The sequence below is a fragment of the Euwallacea similis genome, chromosome 16, assembly GCF_039881205.1.
Source record: "Euwallacea similis isolate ESF13 chromosome 16, ESF131.1, whole genome shotgun sequence".
Classification (NCBI taxonomy): domain Eukaryota; kingdom Metazoa; phylum Arthropoda; class Insecta; order Coleoptera; family Curculionidae; genus Euwallacea; species Euwallacea similis.
The window spans coordinates 143,549-157,642 of record NC_089624.1 but is presented as its reverse complement, the minus strand read 5'-3'; the positions used below and the strand labels follow the sequence as shown (position 1 = coordinate 157,642).

The 14,094-nt window shown below is 33.0% G+C and overlaps 1 protein-coding gene across 2 annotated transcripts in view; it reads right to left on the bottom strand.

Moving 5' to 3' along the window:
- NFAT (NFAT nuclear factor) overlaps window positions 1-14,094 on the bottom strand; it is a 35,947-nt gene that overhangs the window by 9,397 nt on the left and 12,456 nt on the right. For both annotated transcript variants that reach the window (XM_066397960.1, XM_066397961.1), the window contains exons 3-9: window positions 6,980-7,156; window positions 6,758-6,924; window positions 4,021-4,172; window positions 3,785-3,967; window positions 3,412-3,568; window positions 1,403-1,590; window positions 1,073-1,214 (exon numbers count right to left, since the gene is read on the bottom strand). In XM_066397960.1, the coding sequence (XP_066254057.1) occupies window positions 1,073-1,214; window positions 1,403-1,590; window positions 3,412-3,568; window positions 3,785-3,967; window positions 4,021-4,172; window positions 6,758-6,924; window positions 6,980-7,156 (1,166 nt within the window). The remainder of the gene's footprint in view (window positions 1-1,072; window positions 1,215-1,402; window positions 1,591-3,411; window positions 3,569-3,784; window positions 3,968-4,020; window positions 4,173-6,757; window positions 6,925-6,979; window positions 7,157-14,094) is intronic.

Genomic DNA, 14,094 nt, shown 5'->3' with positions numbered 1-14,094 from the left:
ATTTTGGATATATGCTTAACTAAATAGCTAAAAAACACAAAAATCACAACCAAACAGAAAACACAACAAAATACAAAAAAACACCTTCAATAAGTCAAGGAAATAAAAAAAAGTATCTGTTGCTTCAATGTTTTATTTAGTTGGAATTGGATCTACTGTGACTGGTAAATTATTAAAATACTTGTTACTTATATCTATCGGCGTTGAGCATTTGTCACAAAATCATTATATTCTACGAGTTAAATGAAAGTTCTGTGCCAAGAGCATATCCCAGATAATAAATAAAAGTTTTATCGATTTACTAAAAGTAAATTTACTAATACTTGTTTTATGTCAGTAGCCATTAAAACCAATCAGTTGAAAGATAGATAGTCAGGGAATTTGTTCAAAGCCAGAATCAAAGTAGATTTTCCTCAGATTTTTTTTTGCAAAATATACTAAAAAATGTCCTATTCATAGTTTTCTAATATCACCTTAATTCCATAAGCTTGAAAACATAAACCCTATGTATAACTTGCCTTGCCAATAAAGTGGGGTTTGAAGGAACTGAAATGGCAACAACAAGCTTTAAGAGCTGCCTAGCAAAGACATTGACATTGGTGTTTAAGCTACTATAATATAATAATAAATTAAACAGGACTAATACTTTGTTAAAAAAATTATTCATCGCACACGATATACAGAAGTCAGTTAGAATTACATATATGCTGAATGTTACTTTACAAAAGACTAAAAGTATATGCAAAATTGTTCTTCTTGAACTACAAGCAAAGTGTCCTCCCTGGTCACAGACCTCTGTATATCTCGACGGAATTTTATGGTTCAGTTGCTCATTTTTTTTTATCATCATGATAGAATTACCTATTCTTCTCTAACGATGTGATTAAAATTACTTCACTTTAAAACGAAATAAATTTTGGTTTATTCAAATATCTCACATATACACCTTTAAATAATATATTGAAATTATTTTGACGACAAACACATACTAATATCAGGCGAAAACAATGAAGACAACATATTAAGTCATTCTTCGTAAAAATTGTAGCCATGGAACATTTTATATGCTTACCGCTCACTGTCCCGTTCACGGGGGTATATACAAACTGATGTGATTCGCTAGTTTTACCGCTCGAAACCACACATAACCGCACCAGCACTGGTTCGGTTATGTTGGACGTGCGGTAAGCTGGTACAACACACACAAAATGTGTCTGAAAACAGAAAATAAATTACATTACATCAACAATACAATTTCCAGTTAAAATCATATAAAATAGCATAAGGTTAGCCGAAAGATTCGACATCTTCTCCATATTTGAAGAGTATTTATTTTTTTGATCAATTTTCGTTAAGAAAGTTTTTTCTATCTAATAAAAGTGCTCGAGTAAAAACTACTTACTTGTTGCAAGTATTCTTTATCGGGCGCAACGGCTTGTTCCCAGCAAACACGACCATCTTCAAACTGCTGGAAGAAGATTTTGGTGTCTTTCAAAAAGTTCTTGCCGAGCACGAACAGCTCCAAACCGCCACTCGCTGGACAAGATGTCAAAGATTTTTTACAGATTTCCGGGATACCGGGAGGTTGAGCTGGAAACACAGATTAATTATACAGTGTGGTCGATTATTGGGGCATAGCTGAACCACGGACACCTTGACAATTCTCAATAACTAACATGGTTGTTTTATCCAAATCCGAATTGAATAAATAATGTTTTTTCATGAAATTTATCATATAATTACGAAAGGAGGAGATACCTACTTTCGCCCAGTTTTCAAACTTTAAATGTTAATATCTCGAGAATATATGAAGCAGTTGCCTAAAAAAATACCCCAATTAATCGGCTCAAAATGCTTTATGACCCCACACAAACGGATTTGCACAATGACGGTATTTAAAAATGCTTTTCTAAGTATTCAGAATCTCCATTGACCTATCGAAATATCTAGGACCAATATAGGATCCATACGACTCCACTAAACCGAAAATTGATACATCAAAAATTTTGTGGTAGTCGTCATGTCTTCAAATTATGGACAGGAGAATAAACCGTTAATAATAAAGACATTCAACAGAATTTACCTCAGGACTTTGAAAGTACTACTTCAGATTCCAAATTATTTAAAAGTGAAAATAACGTTAAGTTTTTTGACCCTTTTAACCGAATGTGATGCGTTTATTATTAGGACGATATTTAGGTTTGTTATTCCAATTAATACTTCAGGTGTTGTGTTAATGGAGTGATCAGACGCTAATAGAATATAAAAATTTAACTGCGTTTAATACTAAGAACCGCCGAACACTTGTGATGAAAATTATTTGTCTTGTTATGAAATATATGTGTTAAAGGAACCCAAAGATTTTATTGTTATTTTGTCTTGAGGAATAATGTATTTACCCATACTTCAACGAATGTCACACTCAAATTAACACATAAAAATGTGAAAACTTCGTAACAAATTCTCAATTATTTATTCCAATAAAATCTCGCTTTGGAATTTCTAAACTTAACTTTTAGTAATTAATCACCACATTGGAACTAATTAATACTATTTTTAATATATTAATACTAAATCATCGTTAATATTCACGAAAGAGTTGGTCTACTGCAAATAAAATTGTCTTTCTTTAAGGGGCAACGTCTGACACCAATTGCGAACCAGAAGTGTTTTTCAAGCTTGATTTTGAGACGGTATACTTTGTTAGCACTTCCAAAAACAACCTCATTATTCGCATTACTTTCCAAGTATCTTAGATTTTAATAAAATCAACTTGAATTGTCGAAAATATATCGGTAAACAATGAGTAGCCTTCACCGAGTATGTTGGCGGACATTGTGGTGCCTAAATAAAAAATTTGGCAAATAGAGTGGCTGTTAAATATTTGTAACGCACACAAAATTAACACATTTTTAAAACCATAAAATAAAATCAGCTTAAAACAGTTATTACTCAAGTAACAACAGGGAATGAGATAATTCATCCCGGTTGTTGGTAGGTTATAAAAGTAATGCCTTAATAACGTTCTGGTTGTACTTGGTTTTACAGGATGTTAATGGAACTATATATATAACTTTAGTGCTGACGGTGTTTCGTAACAAACTATGACTTGATTTTATAGGTTAGGCAAACATAAATGCATGCCAGAGATCGACATGTCCTTTTAGCATCAGTTAAACTACATCGATGGATTATTGAACTAAGAGCAAACACTAAATAGTTAGGTAGGTATTGTGGAAGATTACATTTACTATTAACATAAAAAACTTTCCCTTTACGAATTAAGTTAAGATTTGTTAACCAAACCCAATCTTCAGCTACTTTGACATGCATAATTAAGTTATTGCCAACTTGTCGCTTTGTTAACTTTTATTCGTGGGCGACAATAAATACAAGTAGTAATATACTTACTGCATACTATAGGTTGTGAACACACTTGAAGAGTTTCTGTACTTCCATTATCGTGTGTGATGGTGGTTCTGAATATCATTCGACACCGAGTGGATTTTTTCTTACTTCGATTGCCGAGTTGCTCGGGAAACCGATGTTCGACATCCACGTTTCTTTCCTGAAAAAAAAAAACTCGTAGTATTAGTCGCGTTAAGCCGAACAAAACGGACAAGGGTCGTGTATCTGTGATTTCAATAAAGCTGATGGCAGAAAGTTGATAATTTAACATTGAGAAAAATATTTTAAATCTGACGCAGACTTAAATAGAGCAGATCCATTAAATAATAAACACCTAAATATATATATTTATTTAAGGAGCCAGTGACACACTTACCTTGAGGATGCCTACGCAGTCACACGTGGCACACATCTCTTTAGCTGGTTCGAGAGCCAGCTCGATGACGCACGTTCCCTCAATCTTCTTTTCAACGCAAGGAGTCGAGTTTTTGCCACTCACTTTACAGGCCTGGTAAAACATGTGAGGCGTCACTTTTCCCACGTCTGTTCCTATATAAACCTGTAACATTTTTGTCTTAGAAAGGAATCCTTATTACGGGAACGTGAACCTACTTGAAGTACCGCGGGCTTATAATAACCCGTCAATTGAACAATGGGAAATCCATTGCCTTCTCTATCTTTTACGGCACCTCTACTGCCCTCGGTTTGATAACGCGCTCTGTGCTGCTGTTCGGGCTGTTTTACTATCGTTAGGGCTACATCACCTTTAAACAAAAAAATATATTAGCCATAGGTCAATGTAACTAATCTTAATTTAAAAAAATCAGGCTGATACATTTAAAAAACTGGGAACTAAATAATACAAACTACAACTAGTATAAATAATTAATAAAGCCAATGTTTTTCTTACGGCTTTACTAACTCTCTTAGATAATTAAGCTAAGGATTAGACCTGCACAATTTTAAAAGACTGATCCAGAACCTTGGACATAAATAATGTCATGTCTTCATTCGATTAATTTTTCATTACATCACGAGTTCAACTACAACCATTTATAAACTCGGACTTTAGCCCTTGTCTGGTATCTACAGAATAAGTATATATAAACAAATTAAATATTTTTGCAATTATCAGCGTTGTGTTTTAAGTCATAGGGGTCGGAAAAATAAGAACGTCTCAGACTAATTGCTTTAATGCAGTTCAAGGAACATAGTTCGTTATCTTCCCAGGTCGGCCAATCCCATCCTACTTGATATAATAAAGCATATTTTAAAAATCTATAGGAAAGTCAACTTTTATGTTCATGCTTACTTTTCTTCACAAAATTACTCAAGGAATCAATAACCGAAATTTGGTATAAAAATTCCCAGTGCAAGGATTTTCTCCGCGCAAAAGAAAAAATTTAAACCGCATAACTCTGAGTCTCGGCAGGATTGGTCAGGAAGTACCTGGGAATATAGCTTACCCACATCAGGTACAACAAGTCTTAATCACTTTGGAAAACAGTCGAAGATTGAGTTTTGGATAGTCAGATATTTAGAGGCAAAGCTGAACGGATGGTGAATACAGGGAAATATGATATATCCCGATGGATAGATCGTTGATGAATTCTGGTACTTCAAAATGTCTCAGAAGTGCCTTGAATATATCTCGAATACCTTGGGAATACATCAAAATACTTCAAGCGTATAGACGAAAATATCTGATGTATTCTTTCCAAGTGAGTTGCAAATCTGGCGGCAAGTCTTAAATTAATCATTGTCGCACTAAGAAATTAAATTTGTGTAACTTGCAAAAAGAAACTGAAATTGAATTTATTCTTAATATCGATGAAACTGTGGAGAATACTCACAAACAGTAAAAAAATTATGTCCTTAAGTGCGATATGGTAAACAAAATCTAAACAAAAAAACGTGTAACTGTGACATTAAATTTGAGATAACACGTAATTAAATAAAGATGTTATTATTTGGTACTCGTTGTGTTCGATATGTTTACGTTTCGATGACTACATTTCCTAATAATCAAGAATGTATAAACTTGAACTGTGATCCTAAGATTGGGCATTGTCCAGACAGGTTTTAGGCGAATATATCGATGCGTTTTTTCGAACTTATTCTATTAGTCATTCATTTGTCATTTTAAATTTAGGAGAAAAATAAACGCCCTAAGGAAACTGCAGCGCGCAAAGTTTCAAAGAGAAAAGTCTGAACGTTCGTGAGAATAGAACTTAAGGAGAGCCTGAATCTCAAGAATTCCTGAAAATCCATAGGGGGACCTAATTGTTAAATATTGGGATTTTGAGCTGATTGACCACAATACCTACCTTCTTAAATCGTGGTAAGAAACCGAAAAAAGCATTAACAGAAAATGTAGTCTTGAGTGTATGAAGGAAAGGGACGTTGGAACACAGCTCATGCATATCATATGAGATGAGTTATTGAGGTCGGATTTTCGAAAAAATTCGAGATTTAAATCTTACGGATTTATAAACTTTAAGTTGGCGTCAGTGCTCGTTTTGCATTGAAATTAAAACAAACAAATAGGAACTATTAATTTAAGAAAAATATTTTGCTTTGACACACGTCCAAAGAATTTTTTCCAATAAGATAATCAATCCAAACTGAATTATTTGCGTAGTCTGGAATAAATGCCATAAGACAGATATTTTACTTTATATAAAAATCTCACAAAAAAGCAAAGAAACTTATTGGCCCGCTTGCATGAAATATCCTGCATATATTAAACATTATCTCAGACCTAAGTAGATTTGCAAAATGATTCTACATATCCACAGAACGTTTGTCTTTTCAAGGGCAAGTTTTACCTTCCAGATTTTTTTGTGTTCTGTCACAAGCCGTTGATTAGTTCATGGTAAGGAGGTACGTGGAAACACGGCTTACCCGGACTAACGGAAGATGAATCACGCTATGTCATTAATCACAAAAATGTTTAGAGTGGATGAACCTGAAATAGGTTCTCACTTTGCATGTTTATAGAAGTCATCATATGGAATGAAAAATTTTGTGTAGATGAATATCATTTATGTTCCGTTATGCAGTTAACTATATCGTAAGTAATACTTTACGAGCACTTTCCTATGCAATCAATTGATCCAAATTGTGTTACTTTGAGAATATCACATTTCAGCAATTACACATATTATACACGACTTAGGTTTAGTTTAATGTGTAAGTTTAGAGGCGTAAAGAAACAACAAGCTGCGGAGATGTCGACCTTAGTGTGCTTACTGTCATATTTTATACCTATACTTACAGATAGAATCCATATATCCAGAGGTAAGCCTAACCTGCTAATTAACATTAATTCAAAAAAAGAGTAGCTTACTAAAACGTGACGCAGATGTGAGTTGTGTGCTTAAAGCGACTGGGGCCGTAGGCGCCTGTCTACTAATCACCGGCGCACAACGAGGTACTGTCCTTCCCGGTGGAGTACTCGAGTTTCCCGATAAACTTAGGGATGGTATCGAACCTCCCGGAACAGTTCTGATTAATCTGACAAGAAAATTGAATTTAGTTCGGCCAGTAAAACCCGCACAAATCGACTTACGAGAGGTTATCTTTACACTGTAAAGCGGAATCAGGGAAGCAGTAATTGTCGTTTACTTCTTCATTTTCCACTTTAATGTCCATTCTTAGTCTTTTGGCTTCTGCTCTCTCTCCAGTCCACGTTAATCTCTCTGACATGGTCATTGTGTGGTGATGCGGGTCAACGTGGTGATCAAAGCTGAAACAAATTTAAACAATTATATTGTATACAATAAATTTATAGTGTGCAAATGAAGCACATTTAAACGAAAACGGACTCTCTTCTATTCATAAAACTTGGCGTGCCGCCACTGCCTGGTCTTAAATCTGATATAATTCTTGTTTGTATTTTATTTTATCGCTGAAATCATCTAAGTGATGCCTGATTGTCGAATGTTTACCATAATAATAGATACACTGAAATGGCCTTGCTGTTTGTGCAAAATTTATAACAGTTAAGGACCGTGATAAAGTTGTAAATTGTTTTTAGCCAAGTAGTGCTACTAATTTTTTTATGAATCAACTATCGTAATCAAGAATTCAGTAAATAGCTTAATCAAACATAATTTTCTTCCTATAAACCTGTGAGAACCATTTCATTAAAGATGTATAGACTACATTATAAAATTACTATATCCTACGTGGTTAGATAATGGTTGCAATTAGCTGTAAAACTAGATTTTCTTTATAAATTCTGTGAAGTTGTCATACAATCATTGCAGATTAACATAAATTATGACTTCTGGCAAATATTATTAATGCAAAATAAGAAATTACTATTGGCCGGTTTAACAGTCAGCAGTTGTGCAACTATTGATAACTTTACGAGGTTTTCTCTGAGTACCTCTTTTTACGTTTCGATTTATATAATGCCTAATACCTTGATTGTTAATGATCTCAGATTCCACCCGTATTTTGGCACTTTTGCGGTAATAATTTTTTTACTTTTTTTATTATTACTCACAACTTCATTAGATAACAGTGAATATGCTTATGAATCCCTTCTTCACACTCATGAGGTCTTACCAGTTTGGTTCTTCGAAAACGTTTTATATTTTTTCATTTATTCAGAAATTTGGCCTTACTACTTCAAAATTGACGTCACCAATCCCCGTTTCTATCATTTTGAAAGTATTGGTCGTATTGACCTCATTGTTAACATGGAGACATGTTTCAACTCATATTCGCAGTAGAAAACCCATGAGTTGTACTTATGACTTTATTCTTGAAATGTACACTCCAGTAAAGCCACAAATTAGTTTTTTGACTCATTTTTAAGTCTAATAAGATGCCACAAGTTTGTTACATTTAACTTTTTACTGTGTTCGCCACTGATTTCGCAATAATCAACTGTTTCTAATTCCTTTAACTGCTCAAACTAACTTTCTAACTCGAACTAACAAAATTCCGCTCAAGACTTTTCCTACCCAAAGCAATTCTAAAACAATAATTATATAATCGCCAAAACAAGTAAAATATTAGTTCATGACTCATGAAAAAAATAAGTCCCTCAATCAATTTTAATAATTTGGACAAAGCCTGGAAAAACAATTTTTATGTTGATTTCGAAAAAAGTTGACGTAAATATCAGAATGTTTAATAACTCCCTAATAAGTCCCCTAATATATATATATATATTTGTGTTAGAAATAGTGGGTTTCTATTTACTTGTTCAGGAAGCTGGTGCCAAGTTAAATAAAGCTCAAGTTTGTTCGCTGCTTAATGTAAACAAAATCATACATATTATGGTTGTTAGGAATACTAATACGTCCTAGTGCGCATTTTCATAGAGTGTAAATGTTTAACCTTCCTCGTTTTTCGATTCATTGAAGATGGGTAATTTTTCCAGGCTTGTCCAAAATATAGCTAGTCTTCCATATTGTTCTTGCAAATTTAACTACTACGACCACTACTCTTCAGATGTGTCTTAAATGTATATGAACTTTTACACATAAAAGAATCATTTGTGTTATCGGTCAGTTCACGGTCAAGTTGCCAACCATTGCAAAGGATGATTCATATTATTGGTCAGGCCACGATCAGGTCAAATGTTGTAACATTCATTCTGCTTTGCTTGACCGTGACTTGACCGTGCATATTAACGTAAATAAACAATCTAAAATGAATGTTATAATATTTGACTTTATCATGACTAGACCAATAATAATACAGAGAAACATTTAAATTTCATATCTAGCCAGCTATGGAATTTTACTCAAGAGAAATAGAATATAAAAAGTAGGTTGTAACTTGATTATATGTTGCAAAATGACGTTAAAATTCATTTTTGATAAAAGAATCAAGTGAGATTATGTTGCTTTACATACTTTTATCGACATACGTCCTTTTCTTCAACAAACTTCACAGCTGACTAGATATGAAATTTAAATGATCTCTCTGTATAAATCGTCTTTAATACTAGGTTGTTCGGAAAGTAATTTCGTTTTTTTATGTGAAAATGAATGACAGTTTTCGTATAATAAACAAATGCTTTATTAAATTATATATTGGCCGTTCTGGTCCAACACCTTTTGCCATCTTTCTGGTAGTAGCATAATTCCACGCTCATAAAATTTTTTGTCTTTGCTGGCAAAAAACTGATCGAGGTGGTTTTTGACCTCATCATTTGAGATGAAAGTTTTACCGTCTAAAAAATTTTGGAGTGACCGGAACAAATAATAATCCGATGGTGCCAGGTCTGGAGAATATGGTGGGTGTGGCATTGTGTCCCATTCAAGCTGTAAAAGCTTTTGGCGAGTGACCAAACTTGTGTGAGGTCTCGCGTTGTCTTGGTGAAACACTACACCTTTTCTGTTGATTAGTTCGGGTCTTTTCTGTTGAAGTGCATCCTTCAGTTTGTCCAGCTGCTGGCAGTAGACTTCCGAATTAATCGTTGTGTTATCCGGTAAAAGCTCAAAAAAAACGATTCCTTTAAAATCCCACCAAACAGACAGCATCACCTTTTTTTGGTGAATATCGGCTTTGGAAATGGTTTGAGTCGATTCATCTTTTTTGCTCCATGACCTCTTGCGTTTGACGTTGTTGTATACAACCCATTTTTCGTCCCCAGTAATGATGCGCTTCAAAAACGGATCATTTTTGTCACGTTTGAGAAGCGAATCGCAGACGTCAATGCGGCGACACAGATTTCTCTCTGTGAGAACATGGGGAACCCATATATCGAGCTTCGAGGATAATCCCAGGCCTTTCAAGTGGTCATAAACTGTTGAATTCGATAAATTTAACTTCAATCCGATCTCACGTGTTGTTATTCGACGGTTCGCATCAACTAATGCCTTTATGGCGTCTTTATCAGCTTCAACCGGCCTTCCCGAACGTGGTGCATCTTCGACATCAAAATTGCCAGATCGAAATTTAGAGAACCAGTTCTGACACTGGCGTACTGTCAACACACCTTCTCCATACACATCGGTCAATTTCTTTCTGGCTTGAACAGCATTTTTACCCTTTCTGTAGTAAAACAGTAGGATATGTCGAAAATGCTGCTTATCGCTCTCCATATTTAAAAGGGCACCAACCAAAAACTACTGCGTAGAATTAATTGAAATGTTTCACACACAAGCCTTGTTATATGAGCTCTCAAAGCATATAAAAATTATATGGCTTAAGTGTGAGGTTAAGTGCAAAAAAATACCATTAAATCCTCTGTCGGGAAAAAACGAAATTACTTTCCGAACAACCTAATAGCTTTGTTTCTCCGAATCGTCACAGATACATCAAAAAGACGAACCTGAAATTTTTTGCTTGCTTATTTTGGTTGTAAAAGAATTGTTTGAAGTATTTAAAAACACAAATATCCACACCTACGACATTCCCAAATAAATGAAATAAGTTTTGCATATTCGAAAAGAGCACATAATTTCCTCATCAAAAACAAATCACAATCCAATGTTTTATTATAAAAAAAACGGCGCTAAATGCATTTTTTCGAAAGATTTTTTTATGATATTCGAATAAAATTTTATAAATTTTGGCGACTATAGAAAAAACATATTATTTATTTAATTTTTTTTCAATGCCACTGGTGATGCACGTAGCTGTAAATCATTCAATATTTTGAAAAAAAAAATGGTACTTTTCGGAAAAATGTCAAGGGAAAACCTGTCTATATTTTTTGCTAACTTAATTTATTAATTAAATCATTGCAAACATATGGCATGCATACTGGTCAGTGAGATAAAATCAAATTAATAACTCACTCTTTCAGCTCCTGTAGTGTGGAATGCTAACAAACAACTTTCACGCCACATTCGATGCGTTTAATTGGAAGACCTTCCAGCATGAAAAGGCTTAATGATCGAGAAAACGGTTAAGAAGTATCTTCCATTATCGTATCGAGGTTTGTTAAACAAAATTCGAGTATATGTATTCAAGCCATTTGGATAGGCAATAAATAAACTTGAGACTATCATAATAATGTGAAGGAAATTAAGCAACTATCGTTTGAATATTTATCTAACAAATCCGAATGTTTCTTCTCATTTCGGGAACACTGAAGATTTAACTCAAAAACGATACTTTTTTTAAAGGTCGCCTTACAACTGGCCATTTTTATGAAAAAACATTGTCATTCTGTCTTTTTATTTTGTTATTTGTTAATTAGGTTTTTTAAATCTTTGTGTTACTTTATTACCCTATTTTTTGAATTTCATTTGATTATTTCCTTTCTCTATTATCTTCCGATTCTTTTTTACTTTTTCTTTTAATTTGCCGCCCTCTTTTTCACTTCCTTTTTTTTCTCTGCTACCATAATTAAATTTTTTCTTCTCAATCTTTGGAAAAAATCTCTTTCCAAAAACATAAAAAATACGAACTTAAAAATTCACAAAATTGTATATTTGGTTATAGTGCTTTATTACAGAAAATTAAATTGCAACTTGAAAAATTGCAAATTGTAATGAAAAAAAGACTAATGTCCAACTGCCTATATCATCAAGTTAATAAAAATGAGTCTAGAGTTATGTTCAATAGTAGTAAAAAAGCTGCAGTACTTTGGCAGTAGAGCACTAATGCGTATGAGTAAAAGCAAAATTGCAGAAAAGTTGCCAGTTAGAATACTTGTCAACAATAAAACAGCCTCGTAAAGTTTTTTTTCGCCGATTGATCAAAAAAAATTATTAACTTTACATATTTAAGGATTCTAACAGGAATTAAGCTAGGATTTATTAGACTATGAGAATTTCATTCACCATTCGGACGGCACTAAAAACCAGGTATTTCATTAAATATTTTCCAAATAAAAGTTCGATTATTACACGTAAGTAGTAATAAAATCTGCACTTCGTATGCGTAATACACTTGTAATCCACTACTGTTCGTAATTAATGAACTATTGGAAAGCTTAATGAAAATCGAAGCATTGACATTTGGTTGTCACTGTCGCTTGGTTTTATGTTTTGTAAAATTCAATTCAATCAGAATTTTTGTTAATTAACTGCCCAATAAAAGAGTTATCAGCTGGTTCATATTTAATGGAAACTAATTTAATTTAGCCTCTCCTAAATTTAGTACCCCTTTTAAAGAGCTGTTAAAACCCATATCATTACATTTAAATTAGATTCTAAAAAACATTTAAATGATTGATATAATAGTATACTACTATAACATCATTCTTTTAGTCGAAGTAATTTATTGCGTTGTCTCCACCATTCATTTATTTTTCCTAACACACGTGAGTGTTAAACATTTATGTTCAACTGAACGGAAATTGTTGTCGCTACTATTTCCGTTAGTTATATTTACATTCCTAGGAAGTCGTGGAAAAAGCTGTAAACGTTCTAGTATTCGAACATTATATCTCCCCTCATCACTTTACTTGAACGGGTTAGTAAGAATCTTAAACAGAAGAAATATCCTAGATTCGTTAAAGAATAATTTTAAAATAAACACATCATAAAATTTACACATATTTATAATAACACTCTTGAAAATAATTGTGTTTTTAATATTAAACATGAAGATGCTTCTTAACGGTAAAATTAAAGAATTATTTTTATCAATTTTTAACGTGCGATTTTCGACATACCGCCAGGGTTCATTATTAACGCGTTACTTGGTACTTTACAACCTTGGTGTACGAGTTTACTATACTATTCTTTGAAGGACACAATTTAATCGTTTTTAGTTAAACGTCCTATAAAAATACTAGCATAAGTGCCATTTTTATGGTACTTACATTAGCTTACTTATTTAGCGGAATGTAAATATTTCTATTTTGACGGCATATAAACAATTCTGCTTTCAAAACGAATAATGTAGAATGTTCTGAAATAATACTTCTATGCAGTAAGCTGTTTTAAATTGTTCTTAGTAAAAAATACCCTCTTCGTGCTTTGTATCGTGATAATTTATTGATAATATCTCATCATGCTCCACAAATATAATGAAGATTAATTTTATTTTGATTTTGGAAAATTGTAAAGCGGAAAATAAATCTAGATTAAAGCCTCTTGCGAATCATATTATAATTTAAAAAAAATTAAATATCAAAAGGAATAAATAATTAAGGTGGGTAGTTAAAATTATTAATGTTGGTAATTTAGGACAAAAAGGTTTCTTACGGCAAGAAAAAGCATATTTATATCGTTACTGGACCCTGCGCTTCAATGAAATCGATATTTGGTTCCACATAGACCATGAAAAATATCTTTTATAACTCGTCATAAAATGTACCGTAAAACTTATACAACTTGTGACGCTTTCTATATATTATTTTATAGGTACTCAAATAAAGTAAATACTCCATAATATAAGAGAGTTAATAAGATAGATGGAAGAATCGATAAATATGTGGGAGTATATTTTTCTCTCTACTTTTCTGTGAGTGAAACTCGCTAGATTACCATGGTGATGCGAATCAAATTGGAGAACGAACAGTATTAAGAAGCATTAAGGTCGGAATGACTTGGTTAAACATTTATATCAAAGTATTCCGAATAAACACAGAAATGTGCTTAATACATAATTTATAAAATCATGAAGAATTCTTCAAGCGCACATCTCTACTTTTATGCCAAACGATTTACTCAAATTTAATAGAAGGAACATGTTTAGAATATTAACAGGTGGCTGTACTGTATGCATTTGGAAATGGAAGATGTCTCTAATGATGATAAA